The 21,758-nt window shown below is 45.5% G+C and overlaps 5 protein-coding genes across 7 annotated transcripts; all 5 read left to right on the top strand.

Moving 5' to 3' along the window:
- The first annotated feature begins 2,397 nt into the window (after window positions 1-2,397).
- Window positions 2,398-7,785, top strand: LOC135628900 (uncharacterized). Of its 3 annotated transcripts, none has more exons than XM_065135879.1 (12): window positions 2,398-2,557; window positions 3,797-4,035; window positions 4,118-4,175; window positions 4,550-4,677; window positions 4,758-4,914; window positions 5,004-5,301; window positions 5,407-5,476; window positions 5,561-5,654; window positions 5,774-5,886; window positions 6,196-6,486; window positions 6,547-6,741; window positions 6,938-7,785. In XM_065135879.1, the coding sequence occupies exons 2-12, from the start codon at window positions 3,853-3,855 to the stop codon at window positions 7,370-7,372; spliced, it is 2,022 nt and encodes a 673-aa protein (XP_064991951.1). In that variant the 5' UTR covers window positions 2,398-2,557; window positions 3,797-3,852; the 3' UTR covers window positions 7,373-7,785. The 3 variants fall into 3 exon arrangements, with proteins under 3 accessions (XP_064991951.1, XP_064991950.1, XP_064991949.1); XM_065135878.1 differs by having other exon boundaries at window positions 2,398-2,576; XM_065135877.1 differs by lacking the exon at window positions 2,398-2,557 and adding an exon at window positions 2,651-3,569.
- A 258-nt stretch (window positions 7,786-8,043) lies between these two features.
- Window positions 8,044-16,977, top strand: LOC103994308 (uncharacterized). The gene is made up of 2 exons (XM_009414637.3): window positions 8,044-8,116; window positions 12,998-16,977. The coding sequence occupies exon 2, from the start codon at window positions 14,727-14,729 to the stop codon at window positions 16,686-16,688; it is 1,962 nt and encodes a 653-aa protein (XP_009412912.2). The 5' UTR covers window positions 8,044-8,116; window positions 12,998-14,726; the 3' UTR covers window positions 16,689-16,977.
- LOC135628901 (peptidyl-prolyl cis-trans isomerase-like) lies at window positions 8,095-10,404 on the top strand. The gene is made up of 2 exons (XM_065135880.1): window positions 8,095-8,116; window positions 9,573-10,404. The coding sequence occupies exon 2, from the start codon at window positions 9,635-9,637 to the stop codon at window positions 10,154-10,156; it is 522 nt and encodes a 173-aa protein (XP_064991952.1). The 5' UTR covers window positions 8,095-8,116; window positions 9,573-9,634; the 3' UTR covers window positions 10,157-10,404.
- Window positions 11,995-12,909, top strand: LOC135628902 (chaperone protein dnaJ 11, chloroplastic-like). The gene has a single exon (XM_065135881.1). It carries the CDS (start codon window positions 12,294-12,296, stop codon window positions 12,714-12,716), a length of 423 nt encoding a protein of 140 aa, XP_064991953.1. The 5' UTR covers window positions 11,995-12,293; the 3' UTR covers window positions 12,717-12,909.
- A 3,175-nt stretch (window positions 16,978-20,152) lies between the features above and the next one.
- LOC103994319 (glycine-rich protein 2) lies at window positions 20,153-21,191 on the top strand. Its single transcript, XM_009414648.3, has one exon. It carries the CDS (start codon window positions 20,238-20,240, stop codon window positions 20,919-20,921), a length of 684 nt encoding a protein of 227 aa, XP_009412923.2. The 5' UTR covers window positions 20,153-20,237; the 3' UTR covers window positions 20,922-21,191.
- Window positions 21,192-21,758: the final 567 nt, after the last annotated feature.

Below are 21,758 nucleotides of genomic sequence, written 5' to 3'. Positions count from 1 at the left end.
TTTTGAGCGAAAAGATGTAATCGACTTAATTAAAAAAAATTAGCCTATAAGAACTTCTCAAACTTAAGAATTTTTTTCGAAATTCGTCCAATAATATATATGTTATTTATGTGATCCATATAAATTGGGTTCGATAAGTGAGTTTGGTAAAAGTGCTAGTATCCGAAGTCAACAACTGGTCAACGCAGTGGGGTCCGCCCTTCCCACACGAGAGCTGGAGTCCTTTTGGATCAAACGTAAGGATGACGCTATTGCTACGAGAATAATTAGACTGATATCTAATTATTTCATCTGCTATTACTGAACAGACTAATGGGAGTGGGTGAGAAAGCAAACAAGAAGCCTACAGCTGGTCCAATTATGATGAACCCGAGCCGACTGATTCCTAAAGTCGCACAGGCGCCACGTTCGTATCATTAAAACATGGCTCGCGTCTCGATCTGTGCTATATAAGTCGTCACCTACTCGGCACTGAGAGCATAAACAAAGCGGTGCGTTCAGACTCGGTTCCAACTCGATCATGGCTTTCACGAGTTGTCATGCGGGTGGACAGTGGCAGGCGAACATGCTGCATCAGTTGCACGACAGATGTCCCATTTGGTACTAATATTACATTCGTTCGTTGTGAAGCTGTGGCTCGAAACACAGCAAGTTGGAGTCTGTTCATGGTGATAGCTGAAGCAACTTCGATGTTACTTGGATGGCTAGAAGATGAATCGATGGGAATTTTGTCGAGCAGTTGGTGAATATAAAACAAGGAAAAGGATTGTAGAAATTACATGATCGGGTCATTAGTAATTGTAGAGATGTCCAAATTGATTTATGTAATGTTGCATAAATAATAAACCTCATATTTGAATTCAGCATTATTTATGTTATTTGATGTGATAAAAAAATTTCTAATTAAAAAAAATACTGCTGCAAACGAGTTGATGAAAAATTAAGGACGCTTTTTTTTTCTTTTGAGTAATAATAGAGAAGGAAAAGAAAAAGGCAAAGGAAAAAAATAATAATAATTAAAAGATAATAACAAAACTAATCAAATAAGTATTAAAAGAGCAGCACCTATGTACAAAAGCATCTCGTATCACTACGATACCTTTGTCATCTTGTAACAACGATTTTTAGTCCCACATTAATTGAAGAATATGGAAATCAAAAACTCATAAGTCCGTTAGATCTTTCTTACTCTTAGGAGTACATTTTACGCTTATCGCCTAAAGCGGACAGCTCCTCATGAGTTTTCCTATGGTTTTAACTACAATAAGATTTATTCTTGTAGTTAGAAATCGTAATAATAAATGCCATTGTGAAGATATAACTATATTAATTATAATAAATACTTTTTTATCAATAAATGAAATAATTCATATATCAATGGGGATACACAATTACAGTAATAGATATTTTTATCCTATGAATAAAAATCACAATATTAATTTAATTATTATTATGATTATTCAACTATAATAATAAATACTTTTACCCCACCAAAGAAAACCACAATAATAATTTAGCTATTACTGTGATTATTCGAGTCCAGTAATAGATGCTTTTATCCAACAAAAGGATGACTAGACGTCGATGTGACCTAAATATCCGCATGAGTAACCTTACGCATACGGGACTGGACCGAGTTGTGTTGACAACTCGGTCACGACGTAAAGGTTCACTAACACAAAGAAAGGACGAGTAATCTATCAACAACAATTTGGGATTTTTCAATTCCAAATTAGTTTGGATTTCTTATTTTAACTAATCATTAATGGTTTCTTTGCCTATATTTTTTTTCATCTAATCAAGAACAAAATGATAGATGACTAAGCAAAAATGAATTTAGACAAATCATGCAAATTAAGAAAGCTTTGGTTAGTTTGAATTTTCTCTAAGTAAATAATCCAAAAAGATATGCCAAAGGAGTGCGTGATTTATCAAAAAAACAACTTTAAGTTTTCAAAATTATCAAAAAGAGTTTAGGTTCTAATTATTACTAAATATTACTATTATCCTTGCATTTTTCTAGTCCAATCAAGAAAAAAGATGAAACAAAAAATTATGACTGAAATAAACATCATTTGAAAAATCGGACAATTAAGAAAACACACACACAAATATATATATATATAGATAGAGAGAGAGAGAGTACCCGAGGGATGCTTTGAACAGGAAACAGCTGTTATAGCCAGTGGATTTCCGCTACGGTTGGTGATTACGATGTGTTGGGTGCTTGAACGGTGATCGTTTCGGGGGGCGCCTCCGACAGCGGGTGACAGGTGGGATTCGGATGTAGGCGGTCGGGTGGGGATCTGAAGGGCGGATGTCAGCCGTCGGATCCGTCTTGATGACGTTCGTGCTCGTATTAAAGCACCGAGCGAGGGACAGAGAGAGATTGAGGGGCCGTTTCGAGAAACATACGACCGCTGCTTCGAAGGAGAGAAAGCTGCGTTCTTTTCGCCTCTTTGGAGCGCTCCTCACTGACGCTGCTCCATTGGTGGGTTCGGATTGATTAAAGAAAGGGGCTTCCTGAAACCGAAACGGGGAATCTTCGTTTCTTGCGGTGGGCTCTGGATGCATTGGTACTGGGACTGCCTTCTCTCTCTCTCTCTCTCTCTCTCTTGCGCTTCAATCCTCCATCAGAAGATGGAAAGGTGGAGCCTTGACGAATGTGTCTCGAGACATGTGTTCTATTTGATCGGTGTGAAGGGCTTTCCTTCTTCCTTCCTTTCTTCCGTTCTTCTTCTTTGGCATTCTTTGTCTTTTGTGGATGGAGTTGGTGATCGATTTCTTTCTTTCCGCTGTGACTTGTTGCGCAGGACTTCTTTTTCAATTTGGGGTTTGTTGGAGATGGGATTAAGATCGAACTCGGTTGGAGTTTGGTGGCTTTATTTGTTTGGTCTATGTCCATTCGAAATTTCCCTTCTTTTGCCCCCTCCACATTCTGTGTTTGAGTTGGGAACCCGATTCCGATGAGCTCATAGGACGACAGGACAAAGCTCTCTTTCCCATTTCTTTCTTCTTTTTATTTCCCCTTTATCTTTGTTGTTTCTTTTATATGGTTTTGTCTTCATCTCCTTTTGTTCCAACTCATTCTTGTTCATCTTTTGCTGCTTTTCGCTGATGCTAGTAGTTTACTCGTTTCTGGTCTCAGTCCCTTCGCCAAATGCCAACGCTGAGAGATTAAGCTGCGCCTAAGCCGATAAAGAGATTGTTGAAAACCCGCAAGGGGAGACAAAAACCTCTCATTTGCCTCAAATTAGGAAAAAGAGGGCCGTCTTTCACGCGATATTCTCTCTCTTATTACCTCCTCTCTCTCTCTCTCTCTCTCTCTCTCTCTCTCTCTCTCTCTCTCTCAGAGTAGATATGGTGTAAATCTCAAAGAAGCATGCTTAAAAATCCCTTCTTTTTTCCCGTTCATCTGATTCATTTGGGCCTGGGTGTCGTTCTCCCACAGTGGCGAGATGAGGTAGGCCATCTGATCGATGAGGCCATGCCGGGATCAGGCGAGGACAGAGAGGGCTCGCGAGATTTGATGCGTCGAAGAAGCACAATGAGTCGCTCCTCGCCTATCGGTGCTTAGCAATCACTTTCCCCTAATTGCCCCTCATCCCCCTTCTAATTTACTTTCTGAGGGACCAAGAAATCATTCTGCGGTTATATCTTTTCCCAGTTGGCTAATCTGTCTACCAGCTTGTTTGTTCTTTTGTCCCTTGCATGCTCCGCTTCCTCCTCCTTCGTACTCTCGCAGTATTTTCTTGCTCGATGTTATAAAGATTTGGTTTTGTTTGTTCTTTCGCAGTTTCAAATGATAATGGTGACTGTAGTAGTGGAGATGGAGTAGATGGGAATTCGGCCATGGTTAGGTGGAGGAAGCAGAATGTCCGGGCTCCAAGGTGTAGGCTGAACAATAATGAGTCGTCTGACGAAGCAGGAAGAGGCAGGTCAGAGGGAGAGGAGGGCGATTCTTCTAGGCCAAATCTTAGTGCCAATGCCACCACAAGTCTAAATAGTAGGAAGAGAGTTAGGCTCCATGGAAAGGTTTCATCATTTTGCCCATTCTCATTTGGCCGATTGCTTCTATTGATATGTTTATATGTGGCTGATCTTTAAGCTTTAAAAGGTCGCTGAGGATAGCAATGCTGTTGACACCGCACCCGTGCCGAGGAAATTGAGATCAGGTTTGAGGAACTGCTTTGCATTGCTTTTTCTAATAACCATCTTTACCAAATCTTTGATTTTTTATGTTTTCTCTCAAAAATAAATTACTGGAATCTTGACTTATTTTGTTTATTCAATTTTTGGTTCTTTGTGAGGATGCATGCAGTATCTCTCTGGTCATTGCCAAAAATAATTATAGGGAATACATAGTTCCTTTAATAAGATTGCCGATACAAAAGGATTGTTTCGATGCCTTTTAGTTTCCAAGAACCATAATGTATTTTGATCGAGTTGTGTGGTCTCCACTTTTTGAAATTACTGCAATTTTTAGTATATTATTGTCTTGTTTAATCTATTTTAACTGTTGATAATCTGTTGATCTTTTCCTATTCAGCAATCAATAAACGCAGCAGCCAGTCATCGTCTCGTGCGATGCCAGATGCCACGAAAAAGCATCATCGCAGTTCTAGTGGAGTCGAGGTGCTATATGGGAATGGTGGTAGAAGATGCAAACCGACCATGGTTTGTTCCCTTTTTTTTTTCTAAGTTTGGTTTATGACTACAGGTCTGAGATAAATTATTCTTGTTTTCTGTTTGAGTAGCTGCTTGACTCATTAACCAAGGATGAAGAGGAAGTTGTGGAGGCTTTGTGTGCATTATCCAGAATGCTACCTGTTGGCACCCGAGTTCCAGACAAAGAAAATAGGAGACTGTCAGACATCCAGGATAATAATGCTACTGCAGATCCTCATTCAGAAGGTGAATTTTCACAACTTTTGTCTTCGGGTGATATAAGTTCTCTTTGGTTAATTTTTGTTGCTTGGAATTAAAAAAAAATGATTTAACAGCTCCAAAAAAAGAGGGTGAAGGACAACATTTGCAACAATGCATCGCCAGTGGAATTAGGGTTCCCTCTTCTTGTATGGCAAAACCATTAGATGAAACAATGGAGGAAGAAAATGTCTTTTCCAAACAACCTCTCACCGTTTGCGCAAGGCAGACTATCGATTCAGACATGAGTAGAATTAAGGAACATGGCACTCATATAACTCCATTGTCCGAAAATGAACCCCCAGAGAGTAGTGTCAGATATTTTGAAAAATTTTCAAGCCCATCAGATGTTCTGCCTCACACAACTGGAAATAGGTGGTGGTTCTGCGTGTGTAATGTTGCTTGTGGTTTTACAATATTTTTTATTGTCAATTGATGTCGTTCTTATCAAGTTTGCCCTATCTTTCTGTTCTGTGGTAGAGCACTGCATCCGACTCAATGTGATGCCTTTACAGCCATTCCGCCATGCAAATTAGATATGCTACAACCAGTAATACTTATCCCTGACTCGAGATGAAAGTTCATTTGTTTTTGCCTCCCGTGATGAGAATTAATTCATCTCAAATACTTTTAGAACGGACATGTTGAATCACCTGCACTGGGGGGGAATAAAGTTCAGCAAGTGGAGTGTAACAGTGAAAATAGTACAAAACGTGTGTGCCAGGAAGGTAGGAACTTTATATCATAAGGAAAATCTACATGAAAAATACTTTCTAATGTTTTTTTTAATGTTACATGTATTTTGGTTTCTGATTCAACTGATTATTGCATTACTTGTATTTGTCAGGAATTGTTCCACTGCATATCCATCCTTCTTCAAGCAATACTGCAGTTTGGCCAAGCTCTGCCACTGGTGCTGCTAGACTTGTTTCAAGCAGAATTGATCTTCCAACTAAAAAGGTCTTACATGTGTAACACAGAACAGTTGGTCTTTTGTAGTTCAACTCTAGTTTTTGGATGGACTCACAATCATGGACTACACTGTTCATATGCTGTGTTTACTAGAATGCTAAAATTGTCATTTTCATAGTGCTGAAACATTAAATCGTTGTTAGGATGCAATTAAGACTTTTTTTAGCTTTAATTGGAAAGGCATAATGAAATCGGTTTACAACTAATTGGGATATAGCTGCATCAATTGATTTCTGTTGCCTATTTGATGGGATGGTGTTCTCATACAGAATTTGCATCATGGTTTTCTGCATGCAGGTTCTGCCTGATGTAGTATCATCTTGGAAAAAATGTGCTATTCATGTGTTCATAGGCCATCTTATCAAGAACTATCAAGAAAAGGAGGAGTGCAAGACTTTACTGCTGTCTGAGGTATCGAGGCCCATGGATGGGTCAAAATTGTGTGCAACAGCAAATGATGAGAAAGTTGGGTTACAAAATTCTGTTGCCAAGAGGAATAAACACGAAGGAAGAGTTGAAGTTTTATGTGACAGAAGATATATGTCAGCTCATCAATCTTCAGTCTCATCTGATGCCGAGCAAAAGAAGGTAGTGATTGCGCTCTCTTTTTACGTATCTTGTTGTTCCTAACTGCTGCATCTTCTTCAGGCCTGTGATTTCGCTTCATTATTGGGAAATGGCAATGCTAGTAGTTTCGCAAACGGAGCAAAGTCTGCGGGGCAGCTTCGTTCTCCTTTTCTGCATGCGCAAGTTCCACATCATCCTCTTGTGCCATTTCCTTTCCCTCATGTGCCATATGCTTCACCTTACTCAGAGAAGCTAGTAGCTGCGACCACTCAACCGGTACTCCAATTCTACGAACATAACCAATTACTGGAAAGCATCATAAACTCAAGTTCATTAAACATTTAACTTAGTTTGTCCACCATGGCTTGTTGCGGATCGTGTTTTAGGAAGGTTTCATGTCGAATCTGGGCATGTCGCATTTGCATCTCTTTCTATTGTTTCAAGTTACTTAGAACTTGTTGTTTGGTTATAGGTTCAGCTTCAAGTACCTAATTATGTAGGCCATCCATTCTTCGGACCGCAAATGGACGACACCATGGGCAACATGCAGCTGCAACAACAGTACCAGCAGCAACAGATATGGCAGGCTCATTTCGCCCAATACAGATCCCCCCTCGTGGGCATTGCAGCGCTGCAGAACGATCGGCTACATGACTCATCTGCTTCCACCCGCCGAATTGTTCAGGCTTCATCAACTCTCCCATCTTCCCCACCTGTACAAATGCAATGTGGATCATCATCACAACACCAACTTCTTGCTAACGCCTCCTCATCGTCGTCCTCCAAAGCAAAGCCTCACCAACAACCGGGAAGCCTGCGGGGCGGTAGATTCCACCATGAAGGCCCCCATTCGGTCGCAGCTGCATCACAACACCGGTCGATCATGAAGAATGATACAATAGGATGAGGATGGATATTCATCATCACAGACTTGCCACCATTGCAAGCCATCATCAGTGACAAGCAGGATAACAGATGCTGATACTGATACCATCAAGTTGATGCGCTTCTGGCTCACCAGAATCCTCTGAAGCATCCTAAAATAGGAAGACGACATGACCATATTCACTATGGTGTCATGAACATCGATCTCTCTCTCGTTGGCTTCCAATTGGGGACAGCAAAATGTTGGAGAGAAAGAGAAAAGGAAGCCTATATTTCCATTGTTTAGCAGTTCATTCCGATGAGAGCCGGCGTCTGAGATGTAATGTATTTTTGGGTCACTGAGATCATTGGCTTATTAGTCGTCAACCAAGATATGAACGTGTACTTCACCAACTGTACATTGTTATAGCTTCTAACAACATATGAAGTTTTTGATATTGTCTGCCATCATAAACACAATTAATATTATTTTCTTTTCCAAAAAATTAATTATCCGTCGGTAAATGTCGGCCGTCGATTTCGGATTCGACTTGAGCGTGATTTGATCGAGCGAGTCGACCACCACGCGTGCCGTTCGCACGCGTGCACGAAAGTACGGACGATTCGAACTGTTGCGGTTCCATATAGAGGTCGTGATGGGTAGCATGGAATCAATTCCCTCGATCGGCGCTCCCTCCGCCCGCCACGGCGTTTCCTTCGTAATGGGCTTCTCCTCCGCATCTCCGAGGAACGGCGATTGGTGAGGCTTTCTCCTCGCATCTCCGAGGTACGCGTGATCTTCCTCGTCACTTCCGTTACGCTTTGTTCGCATTTCCGAGGCGTGCGCTTTTCTCCTCGTCTTTATGTTCATCGATTGATCTTGGAAGTTAGGCTTTCGCGCTTTTGATGACAAGGGTTATCGATTGATCTTCTTTATGTTCATCGATTACTCCTATTAAACAGTTGCCATGCTCTTCTCACACCGTTTCTTTTTCTCTTTGCACCACTACAAAGAGAAACAGGCATTTCTTTAGGGTTCATCGACGATTAAGCGTTCCCTTTTATAAATCAAAAATAGAAGGCAAAATCTCTTGTAAAGTTCATACTGGGAACCATGAGAGTTTCTTTACAAAGAAATAGACATTTCTTTAGGGTTTCTTTAGGTGATCCTCAACGAATAGCAAGAGATCATCCGATCAATCGTGAAATCAATGGAACAAAAAAAAGAAGAAGAGATTCCATCTAGAATTCCAATCCGATCTTATATTTTATTCTTAAATAATCATTTTTAAACTAAATTTGTGCGAGTCAAAAAAAGAAGGAACTCACAAAAAAAGGATTTTTTTTATTATTTATAGAGTGGGGAGGGGGTTTGTTGCATCAGAGTCATGGAAGATGCAAAAGCAACATCGCATGCTTGCATGCATGCTTCTGTTGCAAACTGTGAGTCGTCACTGCAAAACCCCTCCAAATTCATTTCAACACAAGAAAAGCGACACTAGAAACCAAAAAAGATAAGCTTACTGATCGAGACAAGATAGAAGGTCGTAGAAGATGGAGCGAGTGGCTGCGGCCTTATAACTGGTGAAGATTGGCGACCTTATATAGACAGAGTAACGATTAGGGTTTGCGCTGGGGATGTGGGTTTGGATCGTCGCCTCCTGAGGTCACGTAGCACGGGCTGGGAGTTCAGAAGCACCAGCTGTTGGATGGGTGTCCTCCGTCGAAGGCTTCGACTTCACACTCGGGCTGAAAGGCCCAATCTGCACAAGTTTAATGTTTCATCTGAGGTGTTGGTCCTGTGATAAGTTAGTTACTGGATGAAGCAGCGGACCCAGATCGGGTCCCACAAGGTAACTACAAAGCTGGTAGGATTTTCGAGTATCATTTACGCGTTGTGGTTACGTGCCACGAACACTGTTTTACACGTGATTATCACGTGTCCATCAGGTTTCGCGGTGGCGAGCGGGGACGCCTCCACCTCCCTCGTGGTCATGTGCCGCTCGCCCCATTAATCACGTGGCTAACAGCATATGGCTTTACCTCCCACCACGCCCTCAAACCCAAACCCTGATATTTTGACCCCACATGTGGTTAAGCTAACCCCCCGCTGCTCTACTCACAAAGCCGTATCGAAACTGTGATTCCGCCACGCGTCTCTTCATCGACGGTCTAGATTTGTTCATAGACCAAATATCTCTCGTCGTCAGCTCCTTTATATGACCCAACGACTCCGGTCACAGAAGAGCGCAAACAATCGAACAGGAAGGGGGCGTGACCTGAAACCCTAATCGATCGATCGGAGATGGCGGCCAACCCTTGCGTTTTCTTCGACATGGCCGTCGGTGGCGCGCCGGTGGGGCGGATCGTGATGGAGCTGTATGCGGACGTGACGCCGAAGACGGCAGAGAACTTCCGGGCGCTGTGCACGGGCGAGAAGGGAGTGGGGCGCTCCGGGAAGCCCCTCCACTACAAGGGCTCCACCTTCCACCGTGTGATCCCGGGGTTCATGTGCCAGGGCGGCGACTTCACCTGCGGCAACGGCACCGGCGGGGAGTCGATCTACGGCGAGAAGTTCGCCGACGAGAACTTCGTAAAGAAGCACACGGGTCCGGGGGTGCTGTCCATGGCGAACGCCGGGAAGAATACCAACGGATCGCAGTTCTTCGTCTGCACCGCCCAGACCTCGTGGCTGGACGGCAAGCACGTGGTGTTCGGCCGCGTGGTGGAGGGGATGGACGTGGTGAAGGCCATCGAGGCGGTGGGCTCCCATAGCGGGTCCACCAAGAAGCCGGTCGTCGTCGCCGACTGCGGGCAGCTGTCTTAGATCGCAAGCACACGTCGATCTACCTGCTCTACACTGTTTCGTGGTGGGCGTTGAAATAATCGATGGATCATGTGTTATCGTCGATCTCGAGTTGTCGTCGTGTGTTATCGTCGCCAAGTTAGGTTTCGTATCGTTACTATCATATCTTCATCGTCGTCGTCGTCATCGGTGTCTGTGTCGAGTTCAAAACCTATATACATGTCATCACCGATCAATAAAATAGGAAGCTAATACGGATGCCGAGTTCATCGCCGGTGGGATTTTTAACTCTTCTTGATTTCTTCTACTCGGTCGTCGAGCGAGGATCATTTGATCAGGGTATCTCCTTTTCCGAAGGAAAGCGTGGAGTGGATGTGGTCGATGATGGCCCAGCGGGAATAGTGGCGGGTGGGAAGGCTGCATGTAGCCGCCGGTGCTGTTGCCGGTGGATTGGGTTTGATATGATAACCCACCACCCCTTTGTGCTGTGCGGCAGAGTTCTCGCACCTGATTCCATGTGGAACTCGAGTGCTCCGGAAAGATACGAGCGTCACCCACCGACATTGTTCTTCAATTGCGACCCATAGACTAGTGGTGCGTGAAGGATGTGCGGATAAAATAAGAAAAGGAATACCATTACCAAGATACTATTAGAAACTCGTACGCAGCGAATGCATTTCTCCCACCCTCGGGAAGGGAATGGATAATAATAATTCTCCCCTATCATTTTAAACATTTCTGAGGACCGCAATTAATTTTCGCTTTTGAAAGGACGAATATATTGCCTCAATCGCATATCCACCCGGGCGGTGGATAACCCTATCTCAATCCCCAAGGAAGAATAATTCACTGTACCCCGACGCAAATGTAAGTTGTCATAATAGTCCACTATGACCGCCCATCACGTCATGCGGCTCAATCATCAGTAAAAGAAAGGATGAAAAGATCAAATTGGTCGAACTATGATCTTCGTAAAGCATATTTCTTGTGACAGGTCGTCCTTATCGGGAACCATATTTTATACCAGGCAGAAATGACACTCGCTATCAAGCATCAATTCTTTCGATCGGATGCCATCCTGTGATCGTATGTATAAAAGATATCCTCGATTGTCATAAAATATATATAGCATTTCTCCGATCACACGTTATAAAATTTAGTCCCCTATATGATAACAACGAATACACCCATTAGTGTATGGCAAGAGGTCCCTCGTTCAAAGAAAAAAAAAAATCTTTCATGGTCAACGATCACAATGAGTCAAGTAGTTTGGTTTCACTCGACTCTACTCAACGTGAAATGAAGGACGCACGTCCCGTAATTTAAAAGAGTGACCATCAACGTTGTAGAAAGGTTAAGGAACAGCACTCGTTAAAATTAGGTTCTATCAATTTGTTTTGTCATATACTAGGAGCTTGTGTATTGTGTGTATCCCTTTTTTAATAGCTCAAGTTATTGTCAATAATGATGACCGTCCCAAAGTATAATCCACTGCGGCTTCAGTGTAGGGCATCATGTTTGTTTCTGACTTTTTCAGATCTCTTAAGAGTATGCCCAATTAATGAATTACTTGTCAATGCTTCTTTTTTTGAACCCTCGGATCATTATTTTACCACCCAAATGTCAACGCTTCTTTTTTCAACCCTCCTATCACTATTTTTCCATCCAAATGTCAACTCTTATGTCACCACCGGTGCCATGCTGGCTGTTGGACTTCTAATCAAGATCGCACCCCCCACAATCTACTAAATCATGGCCCTATTCCTTGGAACATTAAATTGGACGGTTCAGATTTACTGATTCGATACATGATCCAGTTCAATTACTGTGAGCCATGATCAACAAAGAGACAACTGTGGGTATGGCGAGCGAATCCACTTGCCCGGTACAGGTGTCGTCTGGTGAGTGGAAAACCGGGTTTCCACTACGATTCAGTGGACGAAACGCAACGACCGCGCCTCCACCGACGAATTGGGATCTCGCTGCCATCAGACAGCTCACGCACGCGGATTAAGAAGACTTTGGGGCCGCCTCTGATCGAAGCCTGTCCGTTGGATGCCATCGAGTTTCCCTTGCGCGACTCGTCTTCCTCATCAGCGTCTATATAAAATAGCGACCGACGTGGTTCCCGTACCCAACTCGGAAATCTATCTCGTCCATGATATCGTCGCTGTGCCTCGCTTCCCCCAAATCCTTCCTCCGCCCCCCGCGCTGCGTCGCCGCCTCCGCCGCCGCAGCCCCTCCTGCCGTCTGCTCGTCCGTGACGCTATACGACGTGCTCGGCATCGCCGCCGGCGCATCCGGCCGCGAGATCAAGGCGGCGTACCGGAGGCTTGCCCTTGCGTGCCACCCGGACGTGGCCGCGGTCGAGCGGAGGGGCGCGTCCGCGGTCGAGTTCATGCGGGTCCACGCGGCTTACGAGACTCTCTCTGATCCGGAGAAGCGCGCCGACTACGACCGCAGCGTCATGACAGCGGTGGACGCCGGCCGGCGGTGGGCGCCCTTCCGCTCGCAGTGGACGTCGTCGTACTCCACCGGTCGCCGCCGCCCTCGCACGTGGGAGACGGACCAGTGCTGGTAGCACTCGGACCGATCCACCACATCAGTGTACAGATTTTGAGGGATGTTTTACATCAATTTCCCTTGGTTAGATTTGTATAAGAAAATCGAAGTCATATATAGGCGTCCCCATTTTTCATCTGCGACAAAAGACTTGAGATGTGTAAATGTGTCTGTGCTCAGTTTAACATGGAAATTGTTGTTTGGATCGGAAATATGGTGGTTCTGCTTCAAATCTATCTTTTATGATTCTGTTCATGTTAGGAGACCATCATGGATTTAGAGGTTCACCCATAATTGCAGGGACAGACCAACCACTGTAATTGCTGCACCTACTACTCGTGGATTCTATTTCTGCGTTGGTTCGAGTGAAGTCGCTTGAATTCACGTCGTTGGTTTGTCGACCAAAGTTTTCTTCAAGAAAGAGGTGCTCGAGTTTTTGTGATCCATCGAGGATGCGATGGGTGGCTCGTTGGTCGACCGGCAAATCCATGGCCGGTCACCGTCCTCGTGCGTTGGGGAATAGTAGTCGTCGTGGTAAAGTAATCGGGTAGTTGCACCTTTGCAAGCAACTCCTCTGTCTTATTCTTGTTATTTGGGCAGTAGCAGGAAAACGTCGCGCGTATTGATTGAGTTATTTGGGCCGAGACATATGTGGGCATTGGATCTAAATTGAGTTATATGGGTCCATCAATCCTTATGGGAAAGGGAGAAGTTTTGACTTGGTTCGGACACGGCCCAGTAGTTAAAGTTGATCCTGTCGATTCCCAATCTCCCATCAAAACAAAAAATATATAATTAATTAATCGTCCAATTAAAAATTGATTACATGATATGTACGTCGTTAAAGGACTTTCATCTTGTAGGGCCAATCGCTGAGATCTTTTATCTGCTCGACACCGATGTCCGAGAGATTGGACCCATGTTGGATTCAAATCTCCAACGTGTGGACAACTAAAATCTAACTTATCGACGTTAATCTCTTAATTCTTGCGAGCCACCCGCTGAGCCGTGACGTTCGGTGCAGTCCGTAACTTCACGCATCCGAAGAAAAGGCTTTAGCGTGACTTAGGCGATGTATTTTGGGTGGATGGAGTGTGAACCATAGCCTACTTGTCTTGCAAACTTTCCCTCGGTGGACGTCCACGTTGGCAGTCGCAATAGTCTCTTCATCTGATTCGGCTGTAGCGTTCGTCGTTTGTGTGGTGGATGGGTCGGAACGCCATCAGCTCCCTCACCCACCTTTTCTCGAAGAGACATCTCATCATCTGTTTAGAGTGCTCGACATAATGACAGTCGGTGAGCTCTTCCCTCAGCCACCCACCACACGACGTGACTGGCTCTCCATCCTCGCGTCGTCCGGTGAGTTCGACGGTACGAAGGCCGCTGTTACAGCCAGCGACAGGCCACGTACCACTCCGGCGAACGGGCATGTCAGGAGTTCAAGCCCACTCCTCCCATTGGCCTCGTCTTCCGTGGACCCCGCCCAGCGTGCGGCCGAGGCCCACCCGTCTTGCCCGGGTGTGGGGTCCACGAGGATTCGTCTCACGTTATATTTAGATTCGGCGACAGCGGTGTCTGGGATTTCATGTGCGGCCTCGGGGCGGACAGGAAACAGGCTTCTTCTCGGACGAGCAGTGTGGACCCCTCGACTGAGAGGCGGAGAGAAGCAAGGAGGAGGAGGGAGGGGGCTGTGATGTGGAACGAAAACCGCGTCAGAGCAACCTAAAGAAGGTTAAAAAGGAAGGAATGGGCGTTGGTCTCCGTCCCGTCCACTCGACCAAAAATGCCCTCCTCCCCTTCTCGCACTCTCCTTCCGTCTCCCCCCTTATTCCTGGGCAGAGAACATAAAATATGTGAAAGAAACGACTTACAAGACAGAGACGAATAAAAAGAAAGAAAGCCACCCGTGAATCTCTGTTAGCATCTATATGATCCATCGACGACGACAGCGACGATTCGGAAGGTGGAGGTCTGGAGGGGGAGGAGGAGGAGGAGGAGGAGAGGGTAAAGAAGAGGAAGGAGAGACAAGATGATGGGAGATGGCGGGGTAAAGCAGATCCTGGCCAAGCCGATTCAGCTGGCGGACCAGGTGAGTAAATGGGCGGACGACGCCCACTCGTTCAAGCAGGACTGCGCGGAGCTGAAGGCCAAAACGGAGCGCCTGGCGGGGCTGCTGCGGCAGGCCGCTCGCGCGGATCTCTATGAACGCCCCACCCGCCGCATCATGGACGACACGGAGCAGGTCCTGGACAAGGCCCTCGCCCTCGTCGAGAAGTGCCGCGCCCATGGCCTTGTCCGCCGCCTCTTCACCATCATCCCCGCCACCGCGTTCAAGAAGATGTCCACCCAGCTCGACAACTCCATCGGCGACGTCTCCTGGCTCATCCGCGTCTCCTCCTCCTCTGGCTCCGACGACGGCGACTTCGACACCCACCTCGGCCTCCCCCCCATCGCCCAGAACGAGCCCATCCTCTTCCTCATCTGGGAGCAGATCGCCACCATGCACACCGGCTCCCTCGACACCCGCGCCGACGCCGCCGCCAGCCTCGTCTCCCTCGCCCGCGACAATGATCGCTACGGCAAGCTCATCATCGAGGAGGACGGCGTTGGCCCCCTCCTCCGCCTCGTCAAGGAGGGCCGCCCCGAGGGCCAGGAGAGCGCCGCCCACGCCATCGGCCTCCTCGCCCGCGACCCCGAGAGCGTCGAGCAGATGGTCCTCGCCGGCGTCTGCTCCGTCTTCTCCAAGGTCCTCAAGGACGGCCCCATGAAGGTCCAGGCCATGGTCGCCTGGGCCGTCGCCGAGCTCGCCGCCAGCCACCCCAAGTGCCAGGACGTCTTCGCCCAGAACCACGTCGTCCGCCTCCTCGTCAGCCACCTCGCCTTCGAGACCGTCCAGGAGCACAGCAAGTACACCGTCCCCTCCAAGGGCATCTCCATCCACTCCGTCGTCTTGGCCAACAACAGCACCAACACGACCGCCAACGCCGCGGCGGCGATGGCCCTCGACAACGGCGCCGAGCAGGCCTTGGTCAAGCATCCGAACACGATCACAGACCAGAACGCCAGCAAGAACCAGATGCACTCCGTGATCGAGTCCACTATGGCCGCCAAATCCAGTAAAACCCCGGCCAACACCAAAGGCCACACGAACCCCCACGTCGCCGGCAGCAACGGCAAGCAGCAAAAGGTGCCTCTCTCCGGAGCCAGCATCAAGGGGCGGGAGTTCGAGGACCCGGCCACCAAAGCCTACATGAAAGCCATGGCCGCGAAGGCCCTGTGGCAGCTCGCCAAGGGCAATCCCTCCGTCTGCAATAGCATCACCGAGTCCCGGGCCCTCCTCTGCTTCGCGGTGCTCCTCGAGAAAGGGGCGGAAGAGGTCCAGTACTATTCCGCCATGGCCCTGATGGACATCGCGCGCGTGGCGGAGCAGCATTCGGATCTCAGGCGGTCCGCGTTCAAGCCGAGTTCGCCGGCGGCGCGGGCGGTGGTCGACCAGCTTCTGAGGATCGTAGAGAAGGCCGACTACGACGACCTCCTCGTCCCCTGCATCGTCGCATTAGGCAGCTTGTCGAGGACCTTCCGGGCGACGGAGACCCGGATCATAGCGCCGCTGGTTCGGTTGCTCGACGAGAGGGAAGCCATCGTGTCAAAAGAGGCCGCGATCGCCCTGACCAAGTTCGCCTGCACCGACAACTACCTCCACCTCGATCACTCCAAGGCCATCATCAATGCGGGAGGGGCGAAAGACCTGGTTCAGCTGGTGTATTTTGGCGAACAGGCAGTGCAGGTCGCGGCATTGATCCTGCTGTGCTACATCGCGCTGCATGTGCCCGACAGCGAGGCGCTGGCCCAGGCCGAGGTCCTCACCGTGCTCGAGTGGTCTTCTAAGCAGGGGTACATGGTTCAGGACCCGACCGTGGACACCTTGTTGCCGGAGGCAAAGGTGAGGCTGGAGCTGTACCAGTCGAGGAGTCGCAGAGGGTACCACTGAGAGTCCTCCACCACCACCCCCCTCCCCACCCCAAAAAACACACCCCTTTCCGAGTCTCCGATTGCCAGGAATGTACATACATACATACATACATACTTCTTCCGTATGCATCCTTAAAAAGGTTACGTTGCACGCCCAAAACACCATTTTGTTCGTCTGATTTGTGGAACGCGCGTGCTTGCTGAATTCATGATGGCTTAAGTCTGGGAAATTTTGGTAGAGTGGGAGCAGATCATTCGTATTAGGTATTCTCAGCTTTATTGATTCGTTTTTAGTCTCTTTTCGTTCATTTGCTTTGTTTTCGTGTGAAGAACACCGAAATGGCCACTTTTCGGAGTTCCTCCCATGACTCTGAATTCTCCGTATCCTTTCTCACCGGATATCTGATCTGCGCCAGGAGATATCTGCAAGTTTCTATTTGCTATTCTCGTTCTTGTGGCCCGGCATGATTTATGGTGGCCATTGCCAACCATTCATAGTTTCTAAGAATGGCAGCAGGTTGGATTGAGCCATCTATTTTATAGAGTTTGATGCGATTCCATTATATATATATATATAAACTAATATTATTTTTTTTTATCGGATGACACCTCTCATATTTATTTTCATTAAATAACCTCGATCTTTTACCATAATGATTTGATCTACATTTTACCGAATGAGATTCAAAAACATCTCAATTGAGACAAAGTAGATGGCTCGATGTCATTCCGGGGATGAGATACTTGAATCGTTGAATACACATTAATATTGCATCGATTTTTTTGTCGAGGTGGATGTGTTTATGTGTGCAAAGGGTAGCTATTGCCCCCCCTTATGTGAAAGTACCATGCGTCAAAGAGGACGAAGCTTCCTTAGTCGAGTGTTCATTGAGAGAGTCGATGGGCAAGCATTCATGTGACAACGAGCCTCTCTTTCTAGCACAAAAATTGTTCTAGGATGAAGTTATAGAGGTCTTGATCAACCCGACGTGGTTTGGTCTTGTATGCACACAGCTATTCGATGTGCCTCCGAGGTGAAAAACATTGAATTCCCTAGATGCCACTTACACAAAGATCGAGGCCCTAAGGGGTTTCTTGATTTAGTCCCTTTAATGCATAAGATAGCAACACGATGTAGATGTAAATAAGTATGGACACAAGTGATCAAAAAGGTAATCCCTCTTTTCATAGATGAAATTTTGTACGTAATTATAAAGAGGTAAAATATTTTATGGAATATTCTACGGAGAGTTAGTCTCTAACTATCTCTAAAAATCTTTCATTAATCTCCTATCCACACGGGGCGACAAAAAAATGCACAACCCATAATCTTGGACTCTTGTTTATATGAACAAACGAGTAGATGATGATATTTATCTTATCTTTCCACTCTGACGATCACGTATTGAATGTCGATTGACTAACTACGTATTTCCTATCAAATACAAAAAGATTTTACCTCAATTTTTTTTTAAAGTCACATTTGTGATCGAGCTTCTTTTAAAAGTCACATTTGGCTTTTCAAATTTTAGATCTAACAAGATTATGATATAATAAGTCTGGTCAACTATGGCACGTAGAATTTACCATTGCCATCGTAAAATTGTAATGGCTACTAAGTAAACAAGAACATTAATAAGTCTCGAGGCCACACCGTACAATTAATTGACTACGATTTATCCTTTAAGGGGAATCAAAATCGTTAAAGTCTTTTGGGAAGGCACGGAATAATAAATGCCACACAATTCACTGCCACAGACCACCCAATCAAATTGGGTGTGCTGCTAAGAAATAATAAATGCTGCAGCGTAGAATAAATGATTGAATTCATAAATATCGTAGATTAAAGATATATTGATACATACCTTTTACATATGATAATTAATAAATCACCTCTATCATTGTAATATTGTACAAATCACATAGAACTCTAAGGATCCATGGAGAAATAACTTATTAAGATCATCTCTTAAATTCTATTGATTGATAACCTTAATTAAAATTATAATATATCTTAATCAAAATTAATTAGGATCACATAATCTAACATCATTTTATCCATCGGACGATCATATTGAAATAAATTAAAATGTATGAATTATGCCTGTATTTTCATATCTTCCATAGTAGTACTCGAGTCAGATGGAATTTGTGGGACAAATGAACCTTGTGATCTATTTGAAACTCATGCATATCTTCACACTTCTGATGTTAAATACTGAATAAAAAGAAAAACACAATGCTGATATGAAATTCATAATCGAAAATGGGATAAGAAAAATTAGTCATTTAATCTGTTTTTTTGTTTTTAAGAATATAGAAATACTATTGACAACACAATCCGTTGATAAAAATTAAATGAGTGTATTGTTATTAATTTTAAGATTAAATATTTTTGAATAATAAAATTAATGAGTCAAAATTAATGATTTAAACAGATTTAATTGGATTAGTAGCATCTATTTTTCACTAAGATATCATTGACATAGTGTTAGGAGATGATACGTTGATTAACTCATTCGACTTGAATCCACTAGCTAGCATAAGAAATCTTCCAAGCCGGTCAAAAAATCTTGGGAATTCGATGTTTCATCGACGACGACGACTACGACATATACAAAAAATCATGATCGAGATAAGTTTTCGAGGGAATCCTTATGACGCTCAAATTAATTACGGAATGAGGTAAAGGTTTCGAGTTAACAAAGACTAATCTCGATTACTATGATTCGATAGGCTGTTTATGATTGATCCAATTTATATTTTAAAAGTGGTTCAATTGTTGGTTGAATGAATATTTTTCCTACCATATTAGATTTAATGAAACTTTATAATTATCAGCCTACGAGACCTAAAAACTCATTGACATGGGATTACATGTGGCAAAATCTGTGTGGTAAATGATTAAATCGGAGATGGGAATAGAAACCATGGGATCATTCACTTCCTCACAAGTAGGGTAAGTTTCCTCTGTCGCATGAGTCGATGCAGTAGCAGCAGCAGCAGCAGTAGAAATGTGAGTGGAGTAGTTGAAGTGGGGAAGAGGAATCATGCATGTAACAGAGGAAACATATTAAGTGCTCTCACATGGCTTCTTCTCCATTTCTACTGTTTGCATTCATAATGATCCTTCTAATTTCTTCTTTTATGATGCTAAAATGATGTCATAATAAATTATTTTTCATTTATCCATTTCTTTTAATTGATTTTTCAGAGGAAATTAAGAGAGTAGAAAAGAGAGGTTAAGGCGCAAATTTCCCCACCATCAAATCATCGCCGTCCATTTCCTCTATCCTCCTCGCCAGCGCATGATGCGCTGAGATGGGTGGTCTACCCCCTCCCCAAAGTAAAACCTAGCCGATCCGACGGTCCATATTTTGATGTCTCTTTCCGTCGACCGTTCGATCATCGCCTCCACTTGGATCTCGTGGGGTGGGGCCCTTCGCTCGCCGAAAGCGACGCCACGATAAGTATCGGCCGAAAGCGTGGGCGAAAGGAAGAAGCTTCCCTTCTTCTGTCTTAGGGTTAGGGTTCCTCCGTGGTGGCTGAGGTCGGATCCTCCGCTCCGATGGCGCAGCCGAGCGGCCGATCGAGGGGGACGGTGAAGTGGTTCAACGACACCAAGGGGTTCGGCTTCATCTCGCCGGACGACGGCGGGGAGGATCTCTTCGTCCACCAGTCTTCCATCAAGGCCGAGGGCTACCGCACCCTCGCCGAGGGCGAGGTCGTCGAGTTCATGGTGGCCGAGGGCGACGACGGCCGCACCAAGGCAGTCGATGTCACCGGGCCCGACGGATCCAACGTCCAGGGTGGCGGCGGCGGCGGTGGCGGTGGAGGCCGGAGGGACGGGTACGGTGGTGGCCGCGGCGGCGGCATGCGCGGCGGGGTTTACGGTGGAGGATACGGGTTTAACGGTGGAGGTAGGGGAGGTGGTGGGAGGGGAAGGGCCAGCGGAGGGTTTGGGGGCGGTGGGGCTTGCTATACTTGCGGTGAGACCGGGCATCTTGCTAAGGACTGCTATCAGGGTGGCGGCGGTGGCGGCGGCGGTGGCGGTGGCGGTGCTTGCTATAACTGTGGTGAGATGGGTCATCTCGCCAGGGATTGCTACCAGGGAGGCGGCGGCGGCGGCGGCGGAGGCGGAGTCGGAGGCGGAGGCGGAAGGTACGGCGGGGGAGGCGGTGGTAGTGACCGCTCCTGTTACAACTGTGGCGAGATGGGCCACTTCGCTAGGGAATGCCCTGGCAAGAATTGAGGGTGAATCACTTGCAAGCTGCGCTTCTCTTTTCTCCTTTTTGGCCACCTAATGTGATAGTTAGCTTTTGTGCTGGGTTTATGTTTTGCATCTTTTTGTTCTCTCTGGAATGGATATGGATATGTTTCGTTATATTTGGTCTCTGGTTTGATTTTGATGGGTTGTGGCTTATTTTGGGTTCCTGAAACAAAAAGTATGGACAGTGAATACACTGTTTGTAGTTCTTTCAGCTTCTTAATTTTCAGATATATACATTGTGTTTTTGCATTATTGCATTACCACATTTTTTTTTATCGCTTTCTTATTGCATGTTGTCTTTTAATCTTTGTTGTGTTGGTATCATTATCAGTTTACAATATGTATTTGAATTATGTGTTAACAGTTTACATTATGTTGTAAATTTGTCTAATTATGTGTGATCAGTTTACATTATGTCATTGAGTTGTGAGTTCTTCTGTGTGTCCTCATGATATGTGATGACTGTTGTAGGCTCATTCAGTGGTAGGATAAACGGGATATGCTTGAAATACTGCCTTGTGCTTTACGACTGTTCTTGTTGTTGAGATCCTTCATGGACAATGTTGTTTGAGAAACTTTGTTTGTTTGTTATGAAACTGGATTTGTGTTGGTTCTTGTATATTAGAGTGGTTTGAGCTTGGTCGTGGTTCATTTGGCATACATAAAATGAGGCTCTTTGGTAGTTGTAATTTTTGTAATTTATATTCAGATGTTTTTCTTTGGGAATTAATGCAATACACCACCATCAAACCGCACTGATAGGGTGGTTTGAGCTTGGTTGCGGTGCATTTGGCATAAGTATAATGGGGCTCTTTGGTA

This window comes from Musa acuminata, chromosome BXJ3-1, assembly GCF_036884655.1.
Source record: "Musa acuminata AAA Group cultivar baxijiao chromosome BXJ3-1, Cavendish_Baxijiao_AAA, whole genome shotgun sequence".
NCBI classification, from domain to species: Eukaryota; Viridiplantae; Streptophyta; class Magnoliopsida; order Zingiberales; family Musaceae; genus Musa; species Musa acuminata.
This window is presented reverse-complemented; position numbering and strand designations above follow the sequence as displayed.